The sequence below is a fragment of the Elephantulus edwardii genome, unplaced genomic scaffold (assembly GCF_000299155.1).
Source record: "Elephantulus edwardii isolate Elephantulus edwardi_28Jun2011 unplaced genomic scaffold, EleEdw1.0 scaffold00332, whole genome shotgun sequence".
NCBI classification, from domain to species: Eukaryota; Metazoa; Chordata; class Mammalia; order Macroscelidea; family Macroscelididae; genus Elephantulus; species Elephantulus edwardii.
This window is the reverse complement of record NW_006400082.1, coordinates 2,211,758-2,234,201: the sequence shown is the minus strand read 5'-3', so window position 1 is coordinate 2,234,201 and position 22,444 is coordinate 2,211,758. Positions and strand designations below refer to the sequence as shown.

Below are 22,444 nucleotides of genomic sequence, written 5' to 3'. Positions count from 1 at the left end.
GAGTCACGTAAGAGTGGTCAGACCATATAAAATGAGTAAAGTGGCTATTTGATATAAAAGCTGGTGCAGTTTCTTTGGTAGACTTTATTGTATTTATTCTCTCTTTTGTTTTAAAAATGAAGTAAAAATAGAATCAATTTTTGGGTCAGCATATGAGGTATTAAGTTACGAATAAGCACCAAAATTGACCTTCCCCAACAAGTCGACTTGGCAAAAAAACATTTTCTGGTTTTTGCTCGCTCTTCCTCCGGCCGCAGCATCACAGGTTCTTCATGCACACCTGGCAGCGGCTGATGTGCGTCCGGATGAGCCCGGCTTTGAGGGTGTCAGCCGAGGGGGAGCCCTGGAAGTTCTGCTCGGGGATGGTGGTGAGCCAAAAGCTGTACTTGTTGGCATAGTAATGGCAGGTCCCTCGGCCCCCATTGCATTCGATGAAAGGTGTGGCCCGGAAGTCCTCCAGACAGCTGCCAGGGGACACCAGCGACTGTCCACCGCCTTCATCCCCTGCGGCTGTGTGCTGAGGAGAGGGAGGAGACAGAGGAGATTGGTCAATGAAAACAACTGAATTCAAACCAAACAAAACCCTTGTGACCAGGCATATGAGCAGGTTTTTGAGGCTGTAAATTTTGACAAGGGACCACTGGTGTAGTGTGTAAGGCAGGGGGATGGAATCCACCAGCTGGGAGAAAGATGGCCAGTCTTCTCTCCTGTGATTTATTGTTTCAGAAAACCTGCTGGAGGGTCAGCTGTGAGTTGGTTCTGATTTAATGACATGTAACAACAATGGTGGTGGTGGTGGTGGTGGTAGTAGTAGAAGATTTTAATGAGGGAACTCTGTTGGCCTAGTCAGTAAAGAGTTGCACTGTTAACCCAAAGGCCATTCCTCTCTGGTGCTTTGAATCATCAGTGGCTCTTTGGGGAGAAATGTGGGAAATTTCCTCTTGTGCCATTTATAGCCTTGCTGGAGGGTCAGGTATAAGTCAGTTCCAACTTAAGGGCAATGAGTTTGAGTTCTGAGTTTTTTAAATTAAAGGAAGAGGCTGCTCATTTTTATCCCACAGTCTCTGGGGGAATTCAAACCACTGACTTTTCGGTTAGCAGTGCAACACACAATGTGCTGCACCACCAGGGCTCATTAAAACAATCCTAGGGTATCTAAGCATCATCTGTTTGTTTATGGTGGAGTTTGTTTTCACTGACTATGCTGACTGGGAGAATGATGCAGCAGTCTGCTTCCAAAAAAGACTGTTGTTGCTATGTGCTGTTGATTCAGATCTGACTCATAGCTGACCTGCCAGTGGGTTTTCAGAGGCTGTAAATGGATCAAGAGAAGACTGACTATTTTTCTCCAGTGGAGGAGCTGGTGGATTTAAACAGCTTGCCTTTGGGCTGGTGGTGAAAGAAAGATTATAGTCTTTAAAAACCCTATGGCTCTGTTCTATAAGGGTCACAATGAGTCAGAATGTACTGGTTGGATTTTGTTTGGTGGGGTTTATTTTACTGAAAAACAAAAACAAAAACAAAACAAAACAAAACAACCAAACAAAAAACAAACCCCCAAGAACATGTATTCTGGCAACATAGTACCCAGAATCAAGGAGAAATGTTATTTTGCCTCCTCATTTATATATTTGCCATTTTTACTAGATAGTTTTTCCAAGTGATGTTGGCTATTATTATTATTAGGTGTAATTATTAGGGTTCATATTCACCCTCTGTGACCCCACAGAGAAAAAAAAAACCCCAAAACTGCCCACGGGGTTTTATAGGCTGTAATCTTTATGGAAGGGGTTAAATCAACCAGCCATTCCACAGGAGAATGATGCGGTGGTCTGCTCCTACAACAATTACAAAAATGATGATAATTTACATAACCCACCCCAAACTCACTGCCACTGAATTGGTTCTAACTCACGGAGACTCTCCATCAAGGGTTTGAAGTCATCAGTCAGAATGGGGGAGACTGCCAATCTTTCTCCTGAGGAGCAGCTAGTGGATTTGAACTTCTGAAGATGCAGGGGCTTTGGTTAGCAGCGCAACACCTTACAGACTAGGACACCGGAGCTCCCTTTATAAAGATCTTAGGGAAATCATAGGGGACAGTGCTACTGTATCTCACAGGGACCCTAAGAGTTAGAATCAACTTGAAGACAGTGGATTTGGGTTATTTTGGTTTAGTTAATCTTTAGGGGAGCAGATCATCAGCCATTTCTCCTATGGAGTGGCTCGGTGGTTTCAAACTGCCAACATTTGTTGGGCAGGTGAGGACTTAAGCACTCTGCTGCTGAGGTTCCATTTTTTTTCATGTAAAAATTTTACTTTCTTTCATTTTCATATAACTTTAGCTTTTATTAGAATGACGAGTTCCCTGTATATCATCCTTTCTTTCTAACTGGCACACAGGAGAAAGATGGACAATCTCCTTCTGGGCAATTTACAGCCTCTGAAAACCTGCTGGAGGGTCAGCTATGAGTCAGTTCTGGCTCACTGGCACATAAGAGCAACAATAAAATATATATGCATATATCTACACACACACACACACACACACACATGTACATTTGATTTGGTCTAGCAAGCTTTGAATGGCAAATGAGTTCAGAACACAGTAATTCAGAAGAGGTCTACCTCAGTTACACTTTGCAGGTCCTTAAAAAAATATAAAAGTTCTATTTGTTATTTTTGGACAGTGGCCCCAGTTTAGGAAAAGACAAAACAGCAAAAAAATTCCAAAACAAAATAAAGCTCTTTTAGAAGTTTCTCTTTATAGAGCACTGAACCTTTCCAACCCCAAGAAAAGCAGACAGAGCTTCACAAGGCAGCTCAGGTCAGACCTCATTTGGAACTAAAACAGCAGAGGCCATGGTCTGAGCTGCAGGGTGAACACTGGGACAAAAACAAACCCAAATAAAACAAACCCTTCAAACTCGTTGCTGTTGAGTTGGAACCAGCTCATAGCTGCCCCTGCAGTGGAATACTGAAGCAGTAAATCCCATGGGAAATTTCTCATTTAGTGTTGCTGATGGACTTCAACCACCAGAGGGGTGCAACATATGAGACAGTCACACAATTCCCTATGGAAGATGCCACTAGAACTCCCTGGTGAAAGAGCTCACCGAGAAGGACACCTCAAAAGAAGCCACCCTGACAGGACAGGACGTTGCCTCCGAGGTTGGCTATGCTGCCCGGGAGGCAGTCTGTCTCTCTCGTGGCATCTCGGAGCTTGGCCCCTCTATCTACACCCCTGTCCCTTGGCTTTGGGTCTCACAGCAGCTAATGTCTCTTAAGAGAGTCACTTTGACAAGTCACCAAATCCTAATCAGTGACCTTGGACACATTCTCAGTCAGTGTGGACCTTGTAAGTAGCTGGAATCTTAAAAAGGACATGGGAAACAATGGCTGACTAGATATCCAGAATCCCCACAGACCAGTTTTAAAGGCTGCTTTGTGAATTGAGGTCCTGCTATAAATGGTGGGCCACCTCTCTGTCCCCAGGAGATCCTCCCTTTTTGTCCTTGGTCCCAGCCCGACTCTCCGAGGGCAGGAAGAAACCTCATAGGAGTTCACTCATGTTAGGGGCTTAGGAAGAATGAGCCAGGCAAAAAAGAGGGGCCTCTACACTGCTCCCCTGGCTTCTGAAGACCAGTAAGCAGCTGTGTCCTATCCTTTCCAAAGTCAGCTCTCATACTATGATGTCAGGGGCTCCTAAGCCCTGGAATCTGCACCCTTAAGGAGTGGATCAAAGGACACTGAATGTGCATATGAGACACATAACCTTGGCTTCAGGTCTCCACTTCCTATCAGGCAGACAGACATATTTAGAGATGCAACAGTTAAACAGATCAGCTCACTTATCTGTCATGAATGCCCAGGGACTTTATCTGTGGTTCTCAGAAGTCAAGCTATTTCAAATTCATCTGCCCTGATTCCCTGCTGTATATGCACGGCGAGAGGACCCTGTCACTGTCTTATCACCCGCACCTTCTGTGGAATGTCATGTTCCAGGCTTGCTCGGGTTATTAGGCATTTAAGCAGAGGATAATGTGTGCAAATCCTATTAGTCTGCTTTAAAGATATTAATTTGAAATGTAATTGCCAATGAAAGAAGGAACTTCTATGACCTTTTTTGGTTCCATGTAATCAGACTTCATAAGGGAGGAGGCTCATTTATTTTTTAATTTAGCAATGGGAATTTAAAAAAACAACACAACACAAGCTTGTATCTCCTACCACACAGTGACTCTAAGAAGGTTATTTTGAAATGGTGTAGGATCCCTCAGTCACTTTACAATGAGCTTGTGGAAAAAGTAGAAATTGTACTTATTATGACAAGGAATTTAGCAACCTGCTCTTCAAATTATTGTTTCAATAATCTCTTTAAAATACCACTATTAATATACCTTTTCCTTTAGTATAGTCCCTTCCTTTCCAATAATCTAGACTGCTTTGTGTTGTTTGACAAGATGAGCAATCATTATATAATTTTTATATTTTATATTATTCAAGTAGGGAGCTCTGGTGGTTACACACTGTGCTAACAGAAAGGCTGGCAGTCTGGACCCAGCAGCTGCTCTGAGGAAAAAAAGATAGGTTGTCTCCTCCTGTAAAGATTCATAGCCTCGGTACATGACAAAGGGTTGCTATGAGTTGGAACTGACTCAGTGGCAGTGAGCTGTTATTTATATAATATATGAAATATACCAGCAGTGTAATTGGAGCAATAATGATCATAATAAATGGCAATGGAATGAACGACCCACTGTCCTCAACTCACCTTTTCATTCTTCCTACATGTATTTATTGAGCAATAGAATTGTAAGAGCGATTACAATGGTCCATTCCCTTCCCTTGATTCACCACTGTGAATCTAAAGGCTCTCTGAAATTTACTCCATAAGTTACTCCATAACTCAGCAGTGCAACCAGATTTAAGTCAGTTAACTTTCTGGAAAGTATTTTAGTTTTCTGATAGATCCTATATAAAATTATTTAGATTCTAAATTTTTTCATATATTTGGCTCTCTGGTAAACCAAGGATACCTTTACCTTTGTTGTGTTTGGTAATATGGTCAAGAGGCCAAACATATCCCAAGTCTAGTGTTGCTGTAGGCCATATACATGGTTGACCGCAAAGTCATTAATGGGCTAACTTCAGGTGAGAGAACCCTTGACCTTGGCACATGGCTCACTTAGCAAAGTGAAGGCTGTATTCTAGCTCTCCCTTCTCCTGCTGGTCAAGTGCCCTTGTGTGGTATACAAACTCAACAACCAACTGTGTCTTCCCTGTTTGCTAATTCTTACAAAGGCTGCTATGCCTGCTGTTTACTCAGTTTGGGCTCTGTGCTCTAAGAGACAGGGAGCAAATTGCACATACCATGAGGAAGGAATAGCCGATCCACAAACTCCGCCAGCCAGCAGGGCAGTGGGGAATGGAGACATCTTGACTGTGGACCGCTATCGCCACGGCTGGAGCCTCGCATACAGAGCAGCGGCTAATGTAGGGCTTGATGTCATCTTCTGCCACAGGCATCATGGGTAGTGGGGCAGTGGTGGAGAGCCAGTAGGACTTATCGTTCCGGCTAGCATAGTAGCAGATATCACCAGGATTGCAGTACAGGAAAGGCATAGTGCTGAACCGTGCCAGGCAGGAGCCTGCGAGACCTACCAGGAGAGACGAGCAAGCTTGAGGTCACCACTGAGTGCGGCGGGGAAGATGTTCCTTCCTCCCAACCCTGTCCAAGCCCACAGAGGCTCCAGATAAGCCCGCAGAGGCTCCAGATCCTGGATGTGCCTGCTGTCCATGGCCATTTGTGCAGATTTCAGCCATGCATTGGGGAGATGACATTAAAGATTTAAAACTTTTTTCATAGACTACACCGTTCATCTAGAATGTCTCAAATATACTACCACACACATTCAGAAGTCAGATGAGCTGGGAGATGTGGATTTAGGGGTTAGCATCTTGGGTGAATCCTATGTTAGGGGGATCTTATGGGAACCAGGCCTGAGGAAATCCTGATAAATTTCCACATGAAAATAATCTTCCATTATATCCTAAAATCTCTGTCCCCATGAAAGTCTAGCTAGTCCCAGGTCCCAAATAACTCATTTCTTCTGTGTTAAAAAAAAATACCTACTGGTACAAGTGACTTAAATAACTTAAGCAAATTTCCCTTAAAACACTGATTGCTTAGAAGCTTGGAGCCAAATTTGCAGCTCCCTTTAGCATATATGCCAAGTATTATGGCCTGCCTTTTTAGCCTCATACCCAGTTCTAGGATATGTCTTTAATCTTGTTTGCTCCACTCAAAACAATGCAAAACAAAACTTATGCAGGTACAGCACATATGCATGAATGTGCACAAACTTCAGGGACTTATTTAACTTGATAATTACTTGCAAATGGAAGACAGTGGTGTAACCTGTTCAGAGATCAAGAAATGGAACAGCATCTCCTGTCCCTCAATCCAAGCTAATGACTGTCTGGTGATAGGATATCACAGACGAGTTAGTTTCCTTTCACACACACTTTTAACATCTAATGTTTGCTACTTTTCTTGTGTTCTTTTAATTCCTCTTTGGCATGCAGGCTTACTTGAATAAACACATATGCACATATATGCATTTGCAAAACATGCATTTTCCAGGGATAGTTCTCTACAGGGAGGTCTGACATTAATGCCAGGCTGAGTGCAACTCAGTTATAGAATTTGAGCCAAAAATTAGGAAGAATTGGCCCCCAGCTGGCGAGGAGACAATCTTCAGATAGAGCCCACTGGAGTCTGCAGAAGTTGTTGTCACATAAAAAGCAGGTCCTTGCATTACTGCTCTGAGATGGGGTCCATAGATGCGTGCATCAAAGGCCACTTTAATCTCTTCTGAAACCTCTAAGAATGCGGATTTACCCAGTGCCATCAATCAGTGCAAACTCATCCATCTTAAAGAAATTAATGAATCTCACAGGGGCCTTTTGATCTTGACCACCCCCAGGTCCAGGAACTAAGCGGGTCCAGGGGAGCACCCACAGGCGAGGCTTACCCAGATCCTGGTTGTGGGCTTTCTCCTGGCCTTCAAAGTACAGCAGGCTGTATCCACTCCAGAGCTTGTTCATACCCACTGGGCACATAGGTTCCTGGTCTGTCTGGCTGTGCTTCACCAGGAGATAGCCGATGCTGACGCTGCGGCCGGGCATCCCAGGCAGGCCGGGGGTCCCTGGACGGCCTGGCTCACCTACAGCCCCAAACAAAAGTAGTCCCTTTTAAATGCCAGCTTCCATCAGAGCTCTCGTGGCCTCATCCTTAGGAAGTTGTGCTTTTACTCCAAAGGCTATGCTTCTCAGCAGTTCAAATCCACTAGTAGCTGTGAGAAGGAAAGACAGACAATTTCCTCTAGTGTGATATAGAGCCTTGGAAACTCAGTGGAGGGTCAGCTATGTGTCAGTTCCAACTCAAAGGCAGGAAGAGAGAGGAGAGAGAAGAGAGAGGAGAGAGAGGAGAAAGGAGAGAGGAGAGAGTGCGCGTGCTATTCTATCCAGTCACCCTGACTCATGGTGATGTGTATCAAAGCCTCTTATTGCTTCATAGTATTTTTAATGTCCGATTTTTTTTTTTTTAGTTAGGCTGCCAGGCTTTTCATTCCCAATACCTCTGAGTAGACTCAAAGTTGATAATCTTTCAGCGAGTAACTACTCAGGGAATACAGGCACCTTTTTATAAAAGTTGCCCTGAGAACCTCAGGACCACAGTGGGCAGGCAGACTTAGCTGTGATGTCAGAAAGATAAATTTAGAATATGCTTCTCTTCTTTCCCTGCAAAGCTTGGGTCTTCATGACTTTACCCTTTTTAGACAAAGAGCCTCTTGGGGAAAAGTTGGCCTAACTGCAGTGCTCAGAAAACCTGAAATAATGACAATGACAATCTTAAACAAGCAGGATGCGGTCTCCTGCACAATAGGTCCCAGACACCTTCAGGGTATGTTCAATGCTGAGAGAGAACTATAATGGCTTGGAATTGAAAAGATAGGGGCCTAGTGTGTTCCATGTCAGTCTGTCAACAAAAAGATGATCTGAATCCACCAGCTACTCTATGGGTAGTCCCCTCCTGTAAATATTTACAGCGCCAGAGACCCAACAGAGGGTCTCCTGTGAGTTGTGGTGGACTTGGCCTCAGTGGCTTCAGTTTTGGTTTGATCAGAGTATCTAAGAACAGCTCTATCCACTGCACAGATCTCTGCTCTAAACAGCTGGCCGCCACTTGCTGGGCACTTCTGGGGAGAGGAGAATTGTTACATGTTCAACATATTCTCCCCCTTTAACCATTCCAGGGATCTGAACATACGTTTTCACACTGAGTAGCAGCCGGTCTCTTATAGGCAGATGCTTTCTCTGGAGCCCAGGAGAACGTCTCGCCTGCCTCTACCACACCAATCTCTCAGCTCTTTGAAATCAGATCCTCTTAGTGATCCTGTCTTCCCGCTGTCCCCTCCCCTGTCTAAAGGTAATTTCTCATCCCATGCCTTATCACATGACATCATTTCCTTATCTTGCACAATGTCGGTTTACTTCTGGGTGGACTTTAATTCATCATCTTAAGATGTGGATCTTGCATGCTATCATATCGTCTGGCCATGGTTCAGTCTCACAGAGACTAGGGGACTGCTGTTCCCTTTGATCTGGACACCAATAACACATGGCCATAAGCCAATTTTCACAGCTGTTCAGATGACTGACTTAAATTCAGATAAGGTTAAATCAATTTAGTATCAAGTTTGGTGGTTGCGCTCCCACCCCACCTCCCCATGAACTGCTATTATTTTGAGCTTATCCTACCTATCCTGTAGGATCACTAGTGGTATAGTGATTGAGTGTGCCTGCTAGCTGAAAGGTTATCAGTTCAAATCCACCAGCTACTCATTGGGAGAAAGATGTGGCATTCTGCTTCCATTAAGTTTACAGCCTTGTAAATATTGTGAGGTCTAACAGGTTCACAATGAGTTGAAATCAATTGCAGTGATGGGTTTTTATCCCATCCCTGAACATGTAGAAATTATTTTAAGAAAGAAAAAGGCAAGACTTTATAGTGGTCTCAATTTATTTCTTTTAGTTTTAGCATCCCAGCTCTTTAAGACTCTTTATGATAGTGTATCAATTATACCTCCAGCTCAGAAGCACCTATAAATTTCTCAGAGAAAGGAAGAAAGCTGGTGTGTTCTGGCACCATCTCTGTGACCTGTAGAAGCACAGATGTCACAGCACGTGAGCACCACTGCAAAGGCTTTTGGAGAGAAGCTAGAGGAGTGTGGCAACTTCTTAGCTGTTTTCCCTATTTGCTCTCCAAAGGGGAGTAGGGCTTGGCTCTTGGTCAAAGCGCCTCATTAACAGCTACCTTCCATCTGACAGTGGATTCATGTTTGCTGCTATGATGCTGAGTATGTGTGAAGAGCTTCTACACTAAGATGGGCTAGGAAAAAGACATGGAAATTTACTTAGAAAAATTAAGGAAAACCCTGTGGATTACAAGGGTTTGATGCACAACTGATTATGGGGCTGGTATAGGACTGGATAGCATTCTATTCTGCCGTGCACAGGTAGCTGGGAATTGGGTCAGTTAATGTCAGCCAACAAGAAGAATTTATCACACCAACATGGGCCATGGCAGAGACTCTGTGCCCTTTCTCCTTTTATCATTCATCACTTACCTTCTTGACCAATTGGGCCCTGATGACCCATGGGTCCTTGGTCGCCACGGAATCCCGGGACAGCAGACACGCCACCTCTTCCCTGGGGACCTGACTTTCCTGGTGTTCCACGGAAACCTAGAGAGCCACCAAAATGAGGGTGAATGTACCTGGTAACAGGTGACTGCACTTGGCATAGCTAGTGCCTACCACACGAAATGAAAAGGAGAATAAAACCAGAAAAAGAATACTTTCCCTGGAGACGCTACATGAAGGGCTTCAAATGATACACCAACTCCGTGCTCCTACCTGGTTCTCCTGGGGGGCCCTGGGGCCCCATCTCTCCCTGTGCCCCAGGAGGACCTCTCCTTCCTTGAGGGCCCAATGTTCCTGGTTCAGCAGCAATTCTCTGGGGGATTCCTGCAATCCCTGGGGATCCCACAGAACCAGGGGCACCTGGAAAGGAAGAAAGCTTGCAGTGAATACATGAACATCACTTGGGAGCAGATCTTATTTTCTAGAGATGAGTGTGGTAAGATACTCACTGGACAGGCAGTCCAGGGTCTGCCACTTAAGAAAATGAATATTCATTCACCCAACCCCTGGGAGGGTAGTGGCAGGCTCAGAGCAAGTCGTAATGTCTATTTGCAATACAGACCTTATGACCTCACACCCAAGAAAATGATGAGAATCTGAAATCGGAAACTGACTCCTCACCAGGATAGTTTCAGGACCAAGAACAGATTCCTAGGAGTCCATGCATGGCCACAGTTGTCCCAAGATGGTACCTTGTGCAACTTTGCAAACAGGCACTTACCGGGGAACCCTCTGTCTCCTTTGGGTCCTTTGGGACCTCTGTCACCCACACTTCCTGTTGCACCAGTGTTTCCCATGAATCCTTGTTCACCTCTGGGTCCTTCAACACAAACAAGTCATTGTTAGCGTACACATCCCCAGCCTTCCATGACCAATGCTGTTTTCCCCCCAGACGAGAGACTTCTTAGGCTTGGCCACCATTACCTTTTTCTCCGGGGAGACCAAGCACACCGGGTCGGCCTTGGGCACCAGGGTCTCCCACCCATCCTTTGGTCCCTGGGTTTCCCACAGCTCCGGGATTCCCTGTGTCTCCTTTGCTTCCAGGGGGAGCAGCAGGTCCAGGTTGGCCTGGTGGGCCTCGGTAACCTATTGACATCAATCACAAAAAGTATAAACAGTAAGATGGAGTTTCCTCTGACAACAGTAGAAGATGCTGGGGACTCAACTCTAGCCTGCCAAATGGCAAGGCTATTCTGCGAGTGGATTATCTTTGCACATTTTAACACTCAGCGACTGTTCCTCATACCATCTCTTCTCCACAGTCAGCTAACATGTGGTTAGGAGATGTGAATTAAATTTAGTATTTGTCTAAGGACAATGTCATGAAGAAGAAGAAGAACCATTGTGTGCTGTTAGTTTTCAAGCTCGTTCCCATTTAAAAAATATGATCCTACAGCAAGTGCAACATGGTGTAGTTTGATTTCCTAGTGATTGTGAGAGTAGAAATAGCGGAGGGTTTTTCTCGTCTGATCTGGGCATGGAATAGCATGGGCTTCCGCTCTTTACTATTGCTTCTTGGGAAGTATATGAACATTCTCCAGCTCTTGCCCTCGAGTTTTCAATGCATAATTGCGTAAACCTTATTTTACCTTGTAGGCCAAATATTCCTGGTGCCCCTATGTCACCAGGTGGCCCTGAGATGTTGGAAGAGGGTGTGACACCTGGAAATCCCTGCAGTCCTGGACTCCCCATTGGACCTCGTTCCCCTTTGGATGAAAACAAAAGACATTATTCTCAATGTTAGAATAGGCATTTTCTACATATTATTTTTTTTTAGGGAATCATCTATCAAGGAACAGAAGAACCACTAAGGACCAGAGATTGTGCAAAGATTTTCTAAGGGCAAAGAACATCTCAAGGCACAGGGCAGGGGCAGGGAGGCAGAGCCACGACTCATTAGGAGGGCTCAGCTCTACCTGCCTGTTCATTGCCCTCCTTGGACACCTGGCCCCAGTCAATCCCAGAATCCTTATCAGTGTGGTTTTTATCCTCATGTGCCCTCCACTTGGCTCCTGTGACAGCTTGGCAGAGTCTGAGCCTCAGCAACACACTTGGCAAAGAAAGGAAAGCTCAAACTCATTTATATTCTTAGTTGGTGAGAGCTGGGTTGATGTGCTGAGGCGGTAGGCTGCAGTACTGGCACACTGAGGGCTATCCATCGCATTCGTACATTCTCCATGGGATTTTCTGTCAGCATCTTATATCCCTGCTATCACTGGTTGACTCAAAAGCACTGGTAATTGATAGACCCTGGAGGGAAATGATCCAACTAAGGAACTCAGCGAGCATTCGGCTCCTCTCTGGTATCAGTTAACAGGATGTTTACTAACTGACTATTTTGTGTAGGGGCGGGATGCAGGTGTTGCAGTCACATGGACGAGTGGAACACCCTGCCTGTCTTGGAGCTGCACATTCAGAGCAGAGGATCTCCAATTTCTCTCCAAGTCACAGTTCCGTCATGTGTTTTTCATCAATGTCTAGGGAGTGAGGGATTAAAACCAAGATGGTAACAGAACAAAACAAAATAATGCCAAGGATGTCACAGGGTCTACAATTAGCCTCATTTTAATGCTCAAAGAAAGAGGGGTGGGGCAATCCATTTAGAGTATCTGGAATTCAAACAGAGTGATTCCTTGTATCCTTCACTCTTCATGTCTGTGTGAGAATCTATCCCCATGAGTAACATGAAAACCAAAACATCACAGGCATCATCAAGTCAGCTCTGACTTAGAGCGACCCTGTAGGACCAAGCAGAATTGCCCCAGTCGGTTTCTGAGGCTGCAGATTTTCATAGAAGAGATTATTACATCTTCCTCACAAAGATCAGCTGGTGGGTTCAAACTACAGACCTTTTGGCCAGCAGTCCAACACTTAGTCCAAAGCACCATGCAGGCTCTTTCAGAGACACTAAAAGATTGTCTTATTAGAAGGGGTTGCTGTCCATCATCAAGAAAATGATTACGTGTGTGCATGTTTGTGAGTGGGACTAAGAAAGCAACTGCCAGGAGAACCATTTAGAAGAGCATCTCTTTAGTTCCACTAATTACAGCCAACGATCAAGCGGCTTCATTAGACCTGAGGGGTTTAAGGAGTGGCCATCTGTAGTTTGAAATAAAATGACAGCAATTGAACTTCTTCTAACTATTATCATAAAGCAACCCAAACAGATGGTGAGCGTCAGTGAATAATGGCAAAAAAACTTCAGAGTTAAATGATCCAGTTAAATCCCTATATTGGCTGGATTCCCACAAAAACATAATTAACTTAACTGCAGTGATTAGGATGCTGTTAATGAGAACATTTAGCAAACAAGAGTCCTGTTGGTAGAATCAGAATCAAAACAATTACATTTTTTCCACAGCCCCCCTTTGATCTTCTTAACAACCGGAATGAAAAAAGCCTGACTAATGGAAAGCCGAGGAAAAGCCATTTTGCATAACGGATAACAATTATGCATGAACTGATACCTGAACGTCAGCTGCAGAAACAGTTGAGGTGGCACATTCTAGCATAAATGCTTTAGATGAGAGTCACCCAAGGGGAGACAATACACTGGAGTTAGTCCCACAGTCTCAGAGAAGAGTTAGAGTCCTGACAAGCCATCTGTGAATGTCACGACAGAGAGTACTCTTTCCCTCATCACATCCGCTGTGGTCCAGTGGGCAGAATGAAGCCCCTCCTCTGCTTTGGCCTCTAGGAATTGCTTTGAAGTCACCAGCTCCTGGTTCTGGCGCTGGGTGACTGTGACTTTCAAACTGGAGAGAGGTAGGTGGAGGAGGGCGGGTAGTGACTTTAAAAAACGAAAAGAGGCATTCTTTCATAGGATTGTCTGGAGGCGGGAGACAGGTCAAGCCCTCTTAGATGGAATGCAGAAGGGGGTGCAGAAGTTTCAACAAAAGTTTTATAAACTGATGCTGCGTAGGTTGAATGTGATAATAACCCAACCTGCTGCAGCAGATGTTTTGACTCACAATGCACCAATACAACAGGACAGGACTGTCCCATATGGTCTCCAAAGCTAGAAATTTTTATGAGAGCAGGTGGTCACATCTTTTCTCCTGTGGAGCAGCTGATGGGTTTGAACCATCATCTTTTTGCTTAACAGCCAAGTGCTTTAATCATTATACCATCAGGGTTCCTAATGTAATAAATAACTCAAGTAATCCCACTGCTACTGAGTCTGACTTCTAGTACGTTAGGCATGAGAGATAAGGGATACTCTAGAGTCCACAGAAATGTTTCCACATACTGTTGTCCAAATGATTCTCCATTTCAGAAGTCTTTAAAGAGTCTAAAAATCTTAGACTTTAGAGAGTCAGATGCAGTCTGTGAGCCTTGCCATACCACCATCAGAGGTGATCATGGTCAGTGGGTATTCACACTTCCTGGGGTGCAGACATCTCTTCCTGTGAGTTCTTTGGTCCTGGCCTTTGAGGGAGCTCTAAACCAGAGCAGCTAAGAGCTTTCTGCATGGAAGACTGAGTGTTTCTGTCTCCAGCTGGAAGCCCAGTGTGTGACTGGGACACTCAGTCCCAGTGTACTGTCTATCCTCAATGTTAGTCACACAGATGCTGCTTGGCTCAAAGCTGCCCCCAGTGGTCAATGAACTGTGGTGCAGAGGGAGGGAGCCCCACATGTGGTCAGACAACACACACTAGGGCTAGTAAACTCATACTCAATGAAACTTTAGCACTTTTAATAAACTGTAGCTCTTAGATACTGATTTATGTCTTTACCTAGGAACTTAACTCCATCTCAATTTAGGCTCAAGGACACTTTGCTTGGTGAAAAGAGCAGGCTGGCAGTGTAGAAGAAATTTCTTTCTCAGCAACTAAGACCACATGGTTAGCTCCTATCCAAGTGCCAAGATCATGTACCCCAGCTCAGGCCCGAGGCTGTAATGTATTTATTCATTTATCTCTTCAATATTCAGAATGCCTGTTAGGGACAAGGTACTGTGCGAGGTATCCTGGGGGTATAGTGAGGCTGTCTTCATTCCCCCTGTCAAGGAGTTTGTCATTAACTGTTAAGAGATGGATGGTCAACAACGAACTCATGCCAAGAGAATAAAATAATAGATGATAATATATTGTCGCTGTTAGGTGCCGCTGAGTCGAGTACAACTCATAGCAACCCTATGAATAACAGATCTGAACTCTGTCCTGTCCTGTGTCGTTCTCATCAACTGACACACTTGGGCCCATTGCTACAGTCACTGTGTCAGTCCATCACTTTGAAGGTCTTCGTCTCTTCTGCTGACCCTCCACTTTTCCAAGCATGCTCTCTCCTTCCAAGGAATGGGTTCTCCTAGCAACATGCCCGAAGTATGAGACGAGAAATTTTGTCATCTTCGCTTTCAAGGAGCACTCTGGCTGCACCTTTTCCAAGACATATCTATTTGTTCTCTTGGCAGTACTCCTCTCCAACACCACAACTCAAAGGCAGCAATAATTCTTCTAACATCCTTATTCATTTGTCCAGCTTTCAGAGGCAGAGCAAGTGACTGAAAATCACGGCCTGACTCAGGCACACTTTAGTCTTCACACTGACACACTGCTCTTCAGTATTCTGGAGTGGTCCCTAAGTGTAGACTTGTACAATTTAATATGCCTCTTGATCTGACTGCTGGTACCAAGGGTGTTGGTTATGGATCCAAGAAAGATAAAATCACTGACAAATTCAATCCTTTCTCCATTTATCACTATGTTGCCTACTGGCCCTGTGGTGAAGATATATATTTTCTTGATGTTAAGATGTAATCCCTATTATTAAATCCTTGTAAGCAAGTTGCCTGTGCTGTGCCTGTGGGCCATTAGGCCGGCAGCAGACCTTGGTAAGCAACCAGAATATAATACAATAGAGTATAAATTATGGAAGAGTAGCTAAGAGATTCTGTAATGAAAAAATCCTCAAAGATACCAGTCCTTTCTTACCCTTCCCTCTAGCTGATCTCTCGGACTCTCTGGTAGTCCACCTTTGGTTGAGTTCTGATGGCGTAGTGGTGGTTATCATTTCTGACCATAACAATTCTATGACCTGTGGTGGTGGTGGTGTTGTGTGCCACAGAGTCAGTACCAATCCATAGCTGACTGTCCAGCAGGTTTTCAGAGGCAGTTAATCACACGGGAGGAGACTATCCTTCCTTTTCCCATGGAGCAGCTAGCGGCCTCCAATGGCGCGCCTTTATGATTGCAGCGCAGCTTTTTGCCACCAGGCCCCCAGAGCTCCCTTAACCCTCTAGAACCAATTGAAATGGTCCCATTAGACTTGCTATGGAAACTCCAAGGAGCAGATCACCAGAACTTCTGTCCTGCAATCTTTTGGTTAGCAGCCATCAGGACATCTTGGGTTCTGGTTAAGTAGATAGCAAAGCTTGTTTCGGAAACGCCTGGCCTCACCTGGTGCTCCTGGCTCCCCTTTGCGTCCTGGTATTCCTGCAAAGCCTGGGAAGGTGTTGGGCTCTCCTCGGTCACCTCTGTCTCCAGTAGTGCCTGGGAAACCTGGCTCCCCATTAATGTCTGTACCTGTGGTCGAATCCAAACCAGCAGTCCATGTCAGTGCTTTGCAATCAGTCAGCGTTAATTTTCAGACACGAAATAACACAAACATGCATCAATGTAAACAGAAGAACAGAATGCTATCAGGGTGATTTCAGCTTGCTGTAGGGTCTCCACTGGACGAAGCCTGAGATTTGGAAGGATGCTAGTGATCACAGTTGAATTTCTGTGCTAAAGGTGAAAATAATAATTAAAAAAGACCCCAACACCAGTTGAGAGTGGAGGAGGCCCCTTAGCCTTTGCGTACCTGGGGATCCTGGTAAGCCCTTAGTGCCTGGTAACCCGTGAAGTCCAACAAGGCCTCGGACGCCCGGAAGACCTGCAAGAATTTCATTCATTATTTCATGCACAGGAGAGGAAAGAGGGCTCGTGATGGGTAGAAATCCTTAGATAAATTCAGAAATATTTTTATCTGCTATGATCCTGTGGAACTCTGGTGCCCTAGTGGTAAGAAGCTGTGCTGCAGTTCCTCAGGCAACCATTTCAAATCCACCCAGGAGCTTTGCGGGAGAAGGATGGGCAATCCTTCCCCCTGTGATTGCCCCTGAAAACCCGCTGGAGGGTCAGCTCTGGGTTGATTCTGACTTGAGGGCACACAACAACAACAATAACAACAACATGATCGTGTGCATCTTATCCAAACTCCCTGTAAATATGTAACAGATGTAAATGAATTACTTTTAACTGTTACTCAGGCATGCCACCTAACATTTTTTCTATTTTTAAAATACGGAATGCTTTACGAATTTGTGTGTCATCCTTGCACAAGGGGCCATGCTAATCTTCTCTGTATCATTCCAATTTTAGTATATTTGCTGGTGTAGCAAGTACAATATTAATTTTTTTGTAGACTTGTTAGAGGCAGAAAGGAGCTGGGAAATGATCTGTTCCCGTTCTCTTTCTGCCACTTTAGTCACTGGTATATATTTGGTTTGTGAAAACGGTTGGGAAGAAATAGCCTGGCATGATTTCTATTCTCTCTGGATTTCTGAGAGTAAATATTGCTAAAGTAGGCACTGGTAGCAGGCGGCAGTTGCTTCTGTGATGTGGGTAGGGAGTGTGGCAAAATGAACACGTATGATGTCTAGGAGTGCAGAGGCGATGTGGGCACCTTTGATTCTGTGCTCAGAGAGACCTAGAGCCTGACTCACTGGGGCCTGGCAGCCCTGAGCCTACAAGTCTGCCTAGTCCTCCCTTCACATCCAAAGCAAGAGATCAACAGGGAAATTCACACCTGTCCCTTGCTCTTGCCCAAGCACTGCCCTTCAGAGACTGACGAGTAGGTCCCAGAACCTCCTTGAGATGATTTCCAGTGATCTTTTCTGGAAGCAAACACTTCTTTGGAGATTAGAGTGATAATATTCTGAGTGATTCAGACAGTCACAAACTGTTCTCTGTGTGTTTTTGTGTCTTCAGTGAACCATGACAGTCTACAAGTCTTAAAGACAACAGCTTTAAGAGAGGCTAGCCTGGCTAAATAATGCTGCTTCCAATTCCCGGCAACTTCGACTTGGACTAATCCTTTGTGTTTTGTGTTTCCCATAAGGAAAGGATTGTTTTACCTGGTAAGCCTGGAGTTCCCTGCCAGCCATAATCTCCTTTTTCGCCAGGCAGTCCAGCCCGGCCAGGATCCCCTTGTGGTCCCTGAAGTCCCGTTAACCCTGGAAAGCCTGGGGGGTAAACACATCATTAAATCTGAGAACACAGGGAAAACTTGACTCTTAGAAGCAAAACAAGATTCTTAGAAGAGCTTGCCTGGTGCCTCAAGCTCACTGCACTGGTTGGAGAGAAAGTAGGCTTGTGATAATGACTGAAGGACTCTGTTAGACAGTAGCTGCAAGTCTGTCAAGTAATTACCCTTCTTTTAAGCCTGAAGTGCCTATGGCCTTTAACATCCACATTCAAGTTCAACAGGATTAGCTTGACTTTGCCAAGGAGGAAATTGTTTGTGTTTTTTATTGTTATCCTATCATCCAAATATAAGTGGAGACTGGAAAGTCTATAAAATGGCTCTATAGGAGATTCTGCCAAGCTTCTCTGAGTTCCTAAATGCTGGGAAAAAACCAAAAGCAGCCACAACAAAGCATGAAACTAGGCTACTATTTGCTTTCCTTCATTATTTTAGGATTCACAGATCTGCATCCTTGAGTGCATGAGAAGGGATTCTTTTAAAAATAACTCAGTCTTTTTATATGAGCAATGGATGCCTGGCTACAGATATATTTTTTTTATTATTTCCATATGCGTCTCTCTGTTGCTGTAGGCTTTTCCCCCACAGCCTAGGTCGTCTTTAGGGCGTAGCCTCCTGCTGTCTTCTCTCAAGGTAGAACTAGATGAATGGACAGCATCCTGAAGCAAAGCTTCCCATTGTGAATTAACTGTGGCAGGTAAGGGACTTGGGGTCAGTGCACCAGGTGGCTCTCAGCTACACTCAGCCTGTACCCCACACTGCACCTTTCAATCATGACCAGAGGAGGGAAAGCCACTCACTTGAAGAGGGTTTGGCTGTAGGAGATTTTACCTGTTTGTCCTTTAAGTCCAGGAGGACCCTGGGCTCCTTTCAGGCCTGTTATCCCAGGGAAGCCAAGGCTGCCTTCTGTTCCTCTCTCACCAAAGACTCCCTTTAAACCTGTGATTGAAAGATTTTCTAGTTGATATTGTGTCAAAGTAGAACGTAGTGTTTAGAAGCTAGTCAAAACACACTGTGATACCATACCAATACTCTTTACTTGAGGACTGGGCAAACATCTTTATCTAAGCATTTTTCACCTCTTATTTATTTTTTAAAAAAATCTAATTTCTTCCTCTGAGACTGTGGAAATCAGCTGTGTAACATGGTACCCAATGTCCTCCACTGCTTGGTGTTTGTGTCCTCATGTCGTCCCCTCCAACACTGAGCTAGGCCGAACTGTGTAACCAGTAGATAATTACAGAAATAATAATGGAAGATGATTTCAAGGAAAGGTCATAAAATTCATTACTGCTTTCACATTGTCCTCTCTCTCTGATCACTTGTTCTGCTGGAAGTCAGCCGCCATACTGTGAGGATACTTAAGAAGTCCAGTGGAGAGATCCGTATGGCAAGGAACTCAGGCCTCCTGCCAACAGGATGCTGTGGTCCCAGTCAAACTGTCAGACAACTATTGCTCTGGCCAACAGCGTGACTTAACTCGAGAATAAATAACTAAAGTGGAGCGCCCTCACAGTGCTTTTCAAGGTGTAAAACGTCAAGGAAATTTCCTGGGGAATTCCTTAAATGGACAGATGCTTGAACCTCTCCCATAAAAGTAATTTAGTAGGTCTGGAATCTGTACCATAGGGTGGAGACTGGGACTTTGAGAAACACTGTTCACATTTGGGACAACGTTTTGTCAAATATTTCATATCTGTGGTACACTCTAAGATTGAGGTGACTGTAGACTAAATCTGTAGTCCACACAAACGGCTTGGAGGCCCAGGGTATCACTATTGCCCAAGGAGTACATCTATCAGTAAATCAAATTATAGATAAAAAAAAATTAACCTATCCTAAGAGTCCGGAATGAGTGTTGCAGAGTGGAGTATACTCGGGGTGGGGTGGGGGAGTGTGCAGGGGGGGATTGTGTACCAATGAAGGAGTTTTTCTTTTGCTTTTCAAGGAGAGGAGTGAACTGGGGGTGGGCGGGGAGATAAGTGCAACAACGAATGAATGGAAGTCCAAAATTTCTGTAGATGTTCACTGATATTAATTAAAAAGAAAAAGATTAACCTAGACAGGCTTGTAACTGAAACTGTCTGTTTCTATGTGAGAGTTCTAGAATCCTATGCAATAATGAATGCTCCTTTCCATTCAAGAGCTTTTCTAGATAACTTGCTCAGTTCCTCCCAGCTGGTCACTCACATAGGAAGATCTTTTTTCTCTCACCACAGCCATCCCAAGAAGGACCTGGGGCTCTGGAAAACTTAGTATGGAACATGATCAAACAGGCAGAAACCAGAAAGGAAGGGCTTATTGCAGAGCTTTTGCAATATTACTAAATGCAGAAATTTTGAATTTAAAATGGAAGCCTCAGAAAAGAGTAGAAAATTGATGGGCTACACAGGGTCCTACCCACAGCGGTAGTTATCTCTGTTGTCTTACCCAGGGGAGGGGTTCATCTCCTACCCCCTCTTTAATCTAGACTCAAAACCAGTAATGTTTACAGGAATACTTGTTCACTTATATTCCTTGTTTCATGTCCTATCACGTTCGCTTAGCCAAAACTCTACCTTTTGCAATCCTGATGATCTTTGAGGCCACTATTTGGATCCACTGTTGCAGCTATTAGAATTATTTATAGTGTTCGCCAAATGTTGATGCATTTGGAAAGCCAGGAATAGGAGTGGTGACACAGATAAAGGACCAGAGTTGTATCAAGGATGAAGATATGAAAAATAACTTATGTACCTGGGAGTCCAGTGATGCCTCGTTCTCCTTTCAGGCCTGGGCTGCCTGGTAAATTGATGGTGTCTCCAACATCACCTATTGTGTATGAAAAAGATGGTTGAGAACAGACCTTCAGATTGAGAAATGCTTAGTTTTAAACTCACTTCTCACTTATTGATATAGTTTCCAAAGACCAGGTTCCTTATGAAAAACTGCCATATAAAAACAGAAGATGTAAAAAGTCAAGGATTACACATAAGATCACAAAATGAAAGATGATTACAAACTGCCATATTATGTCACTACAGTATTGCCAAATTTCATTATTACCTAGCTGCCAAAAATACATCAGTACTTAACTGTTACATTATACCACTATGTCCAAAGCGGACATACAGCCTTAACCATCACATAAAATATTATCTGTGCTTCATACATTTATACTTATTGCTCCCGAACTTTCATGATTAATGCACAGAGATTAATGCACAAAAGATTTTGGATAGCAGATTTTTTTACTCACCATAAATGTCAACTATAAAGAGTCAAAATTATTGACAAGTGAAGAGAAGGTCAATAACTTCTATTGTGCCACATTCTTCAAAGATTACTTTGAAAATAACTATTAGCCTCTGAATGTGCTGCTGTTTCCACACATACCCAGAGAGTTCTGAATTTTGGATGCCCTATTTTTACTGCAAAAGCAACACTTACCAAAATCACCTGTCTGTCCAATCTCCCCATAAAGACCTGCTCTCCCTGGTGCACCCATGTCACCCTAGAATAAAGTAAAAACATGAAGCTCTTTTAGAAGACAGTTAGAGAAATAAGTCTGTAATGTTTGAGATTTTGACAGTGTATCTAACTCTCCCTTAGGTCCACAAAATTCAAGATTTGTGTTTTTAACATTGTGTGTGGGAAAAAAATCTCTGTGGTTTTTCAGCTTAATTGCTCCTCTAAATTTTTAACATAGCTTCATTTTGGGAAAGGGTAGAGAGGATATGGCAGAGGTTGTGTCCTTACTTAGACAGTGATACAATTTTCTTTTTAAAAATTTACTGTATTGCCATATAGCATTCACGCAGTAAAATGCACCCATACTAAATGCTCAGCTCAGTGAGTTTTTATTTATCTACCACTCAGTAAAGCAAAAGACTCTTTCAGCACCTCAGGAGGTCTCTTTCTAGCAGTAATTCCTCCAAAGGATTAACTAGTCTTCTTTCCCAAGGCAGCTAGTCTCTGTCTTCTACCCAACAGTCTTGTCAGTTCTTGAACTCCTTGTATCCTGTATACTTTTAGTTTATGGCTTATTTAATGCAACATAAAAATCTCTGAGATTCATTATCTTTGTGCTTTAGTCAATAATTTTTTTCTTGTTATTGTACACTCATCATAGTTTAAATATACTCTATTTATCCTTTCTACTGTTGATAGGCATTTGGGTTCCCCTCAGTCTTTGAATATTATGAATAACAGGACCATACATGCCCTTTTATAGCTATAACCATCTTTTAAAAAAAGCAATATTATTCAAAATGGGTGACCCTGGAGGACATTATGCTGAGTGAGGTATCTCAGTCACAGAGGGACAAATGCTATATGGTGCCACTGTTGTAGAATGAGGCTGACATTGGGATGGGGGTAAGACTGAGAAAAACTGGATGAAATATGTTTACGGCATTGAAGTCTTTGGGGGAGAGAATATTTTATAT

General features: G+C 43.8%; 1 protein-coding gene across 1 annotated transcript in view; it reads right to left on the bottom strand.

Moving 5' to 3' along the window:
* Positions 1-259: 259 nt before the first annotated feature.
* COL4A2 (collagen, type IV, alpha 2) overlaps positions 260-22,444 on the bottom strand; it is a 250,911-nt gene continuing 228,726 nt past the window's right edge. Inside the window, exons 34-47 of the mRNA XM_006901565.1 lie at positions 21,447-21,510; positions 20,754-20,828; positions 18,849-18,956; positions 17,890-17,997; positions 16,575-16,646; positions 16,169-16,294; positions 11,360-11,476; positions 10,695-10,856; positions 10,492-10,590; positions 9,984-10,130; positions 9,696-9,812; positions 7,038-7,229; positions 5,374-5,660; positions 260-517 (exon numbers count right to left, since the gene is read on the bottom strand). Of these exons, the coding sequence (XP_006901627.1) occupies positions 260-517; positions 5,374-5,660; positions 7,038-7,229; positions 9,696-9,812; positions 9,984-10,130; positions 10,492-10,590; positions 10,695-10,856; positions 11,360-11,476; positions 16,169-16,294; positions 16,575-16,646; positions 17,890-17,997; positions 18,849-18,956; positions 20,754-20,828; positions 21,447-21,510 (1,932 nt within the window). The remainder of the gene's footprint in view (positions 518-5,373; positions 5,661-7,037; positions 7,230-9,695; positions 9,813-9,983; positions 10,131-10,491; positions 10,591-10,694; positions 10,857-11,359; positions 11,477-16,168; positions 16,295-16,574; positions 16,647-17,889; positions 17,998-18,848; positions 18,957-20,753; positions 20,829-21,446; positions 21,511-22,444) is intronic.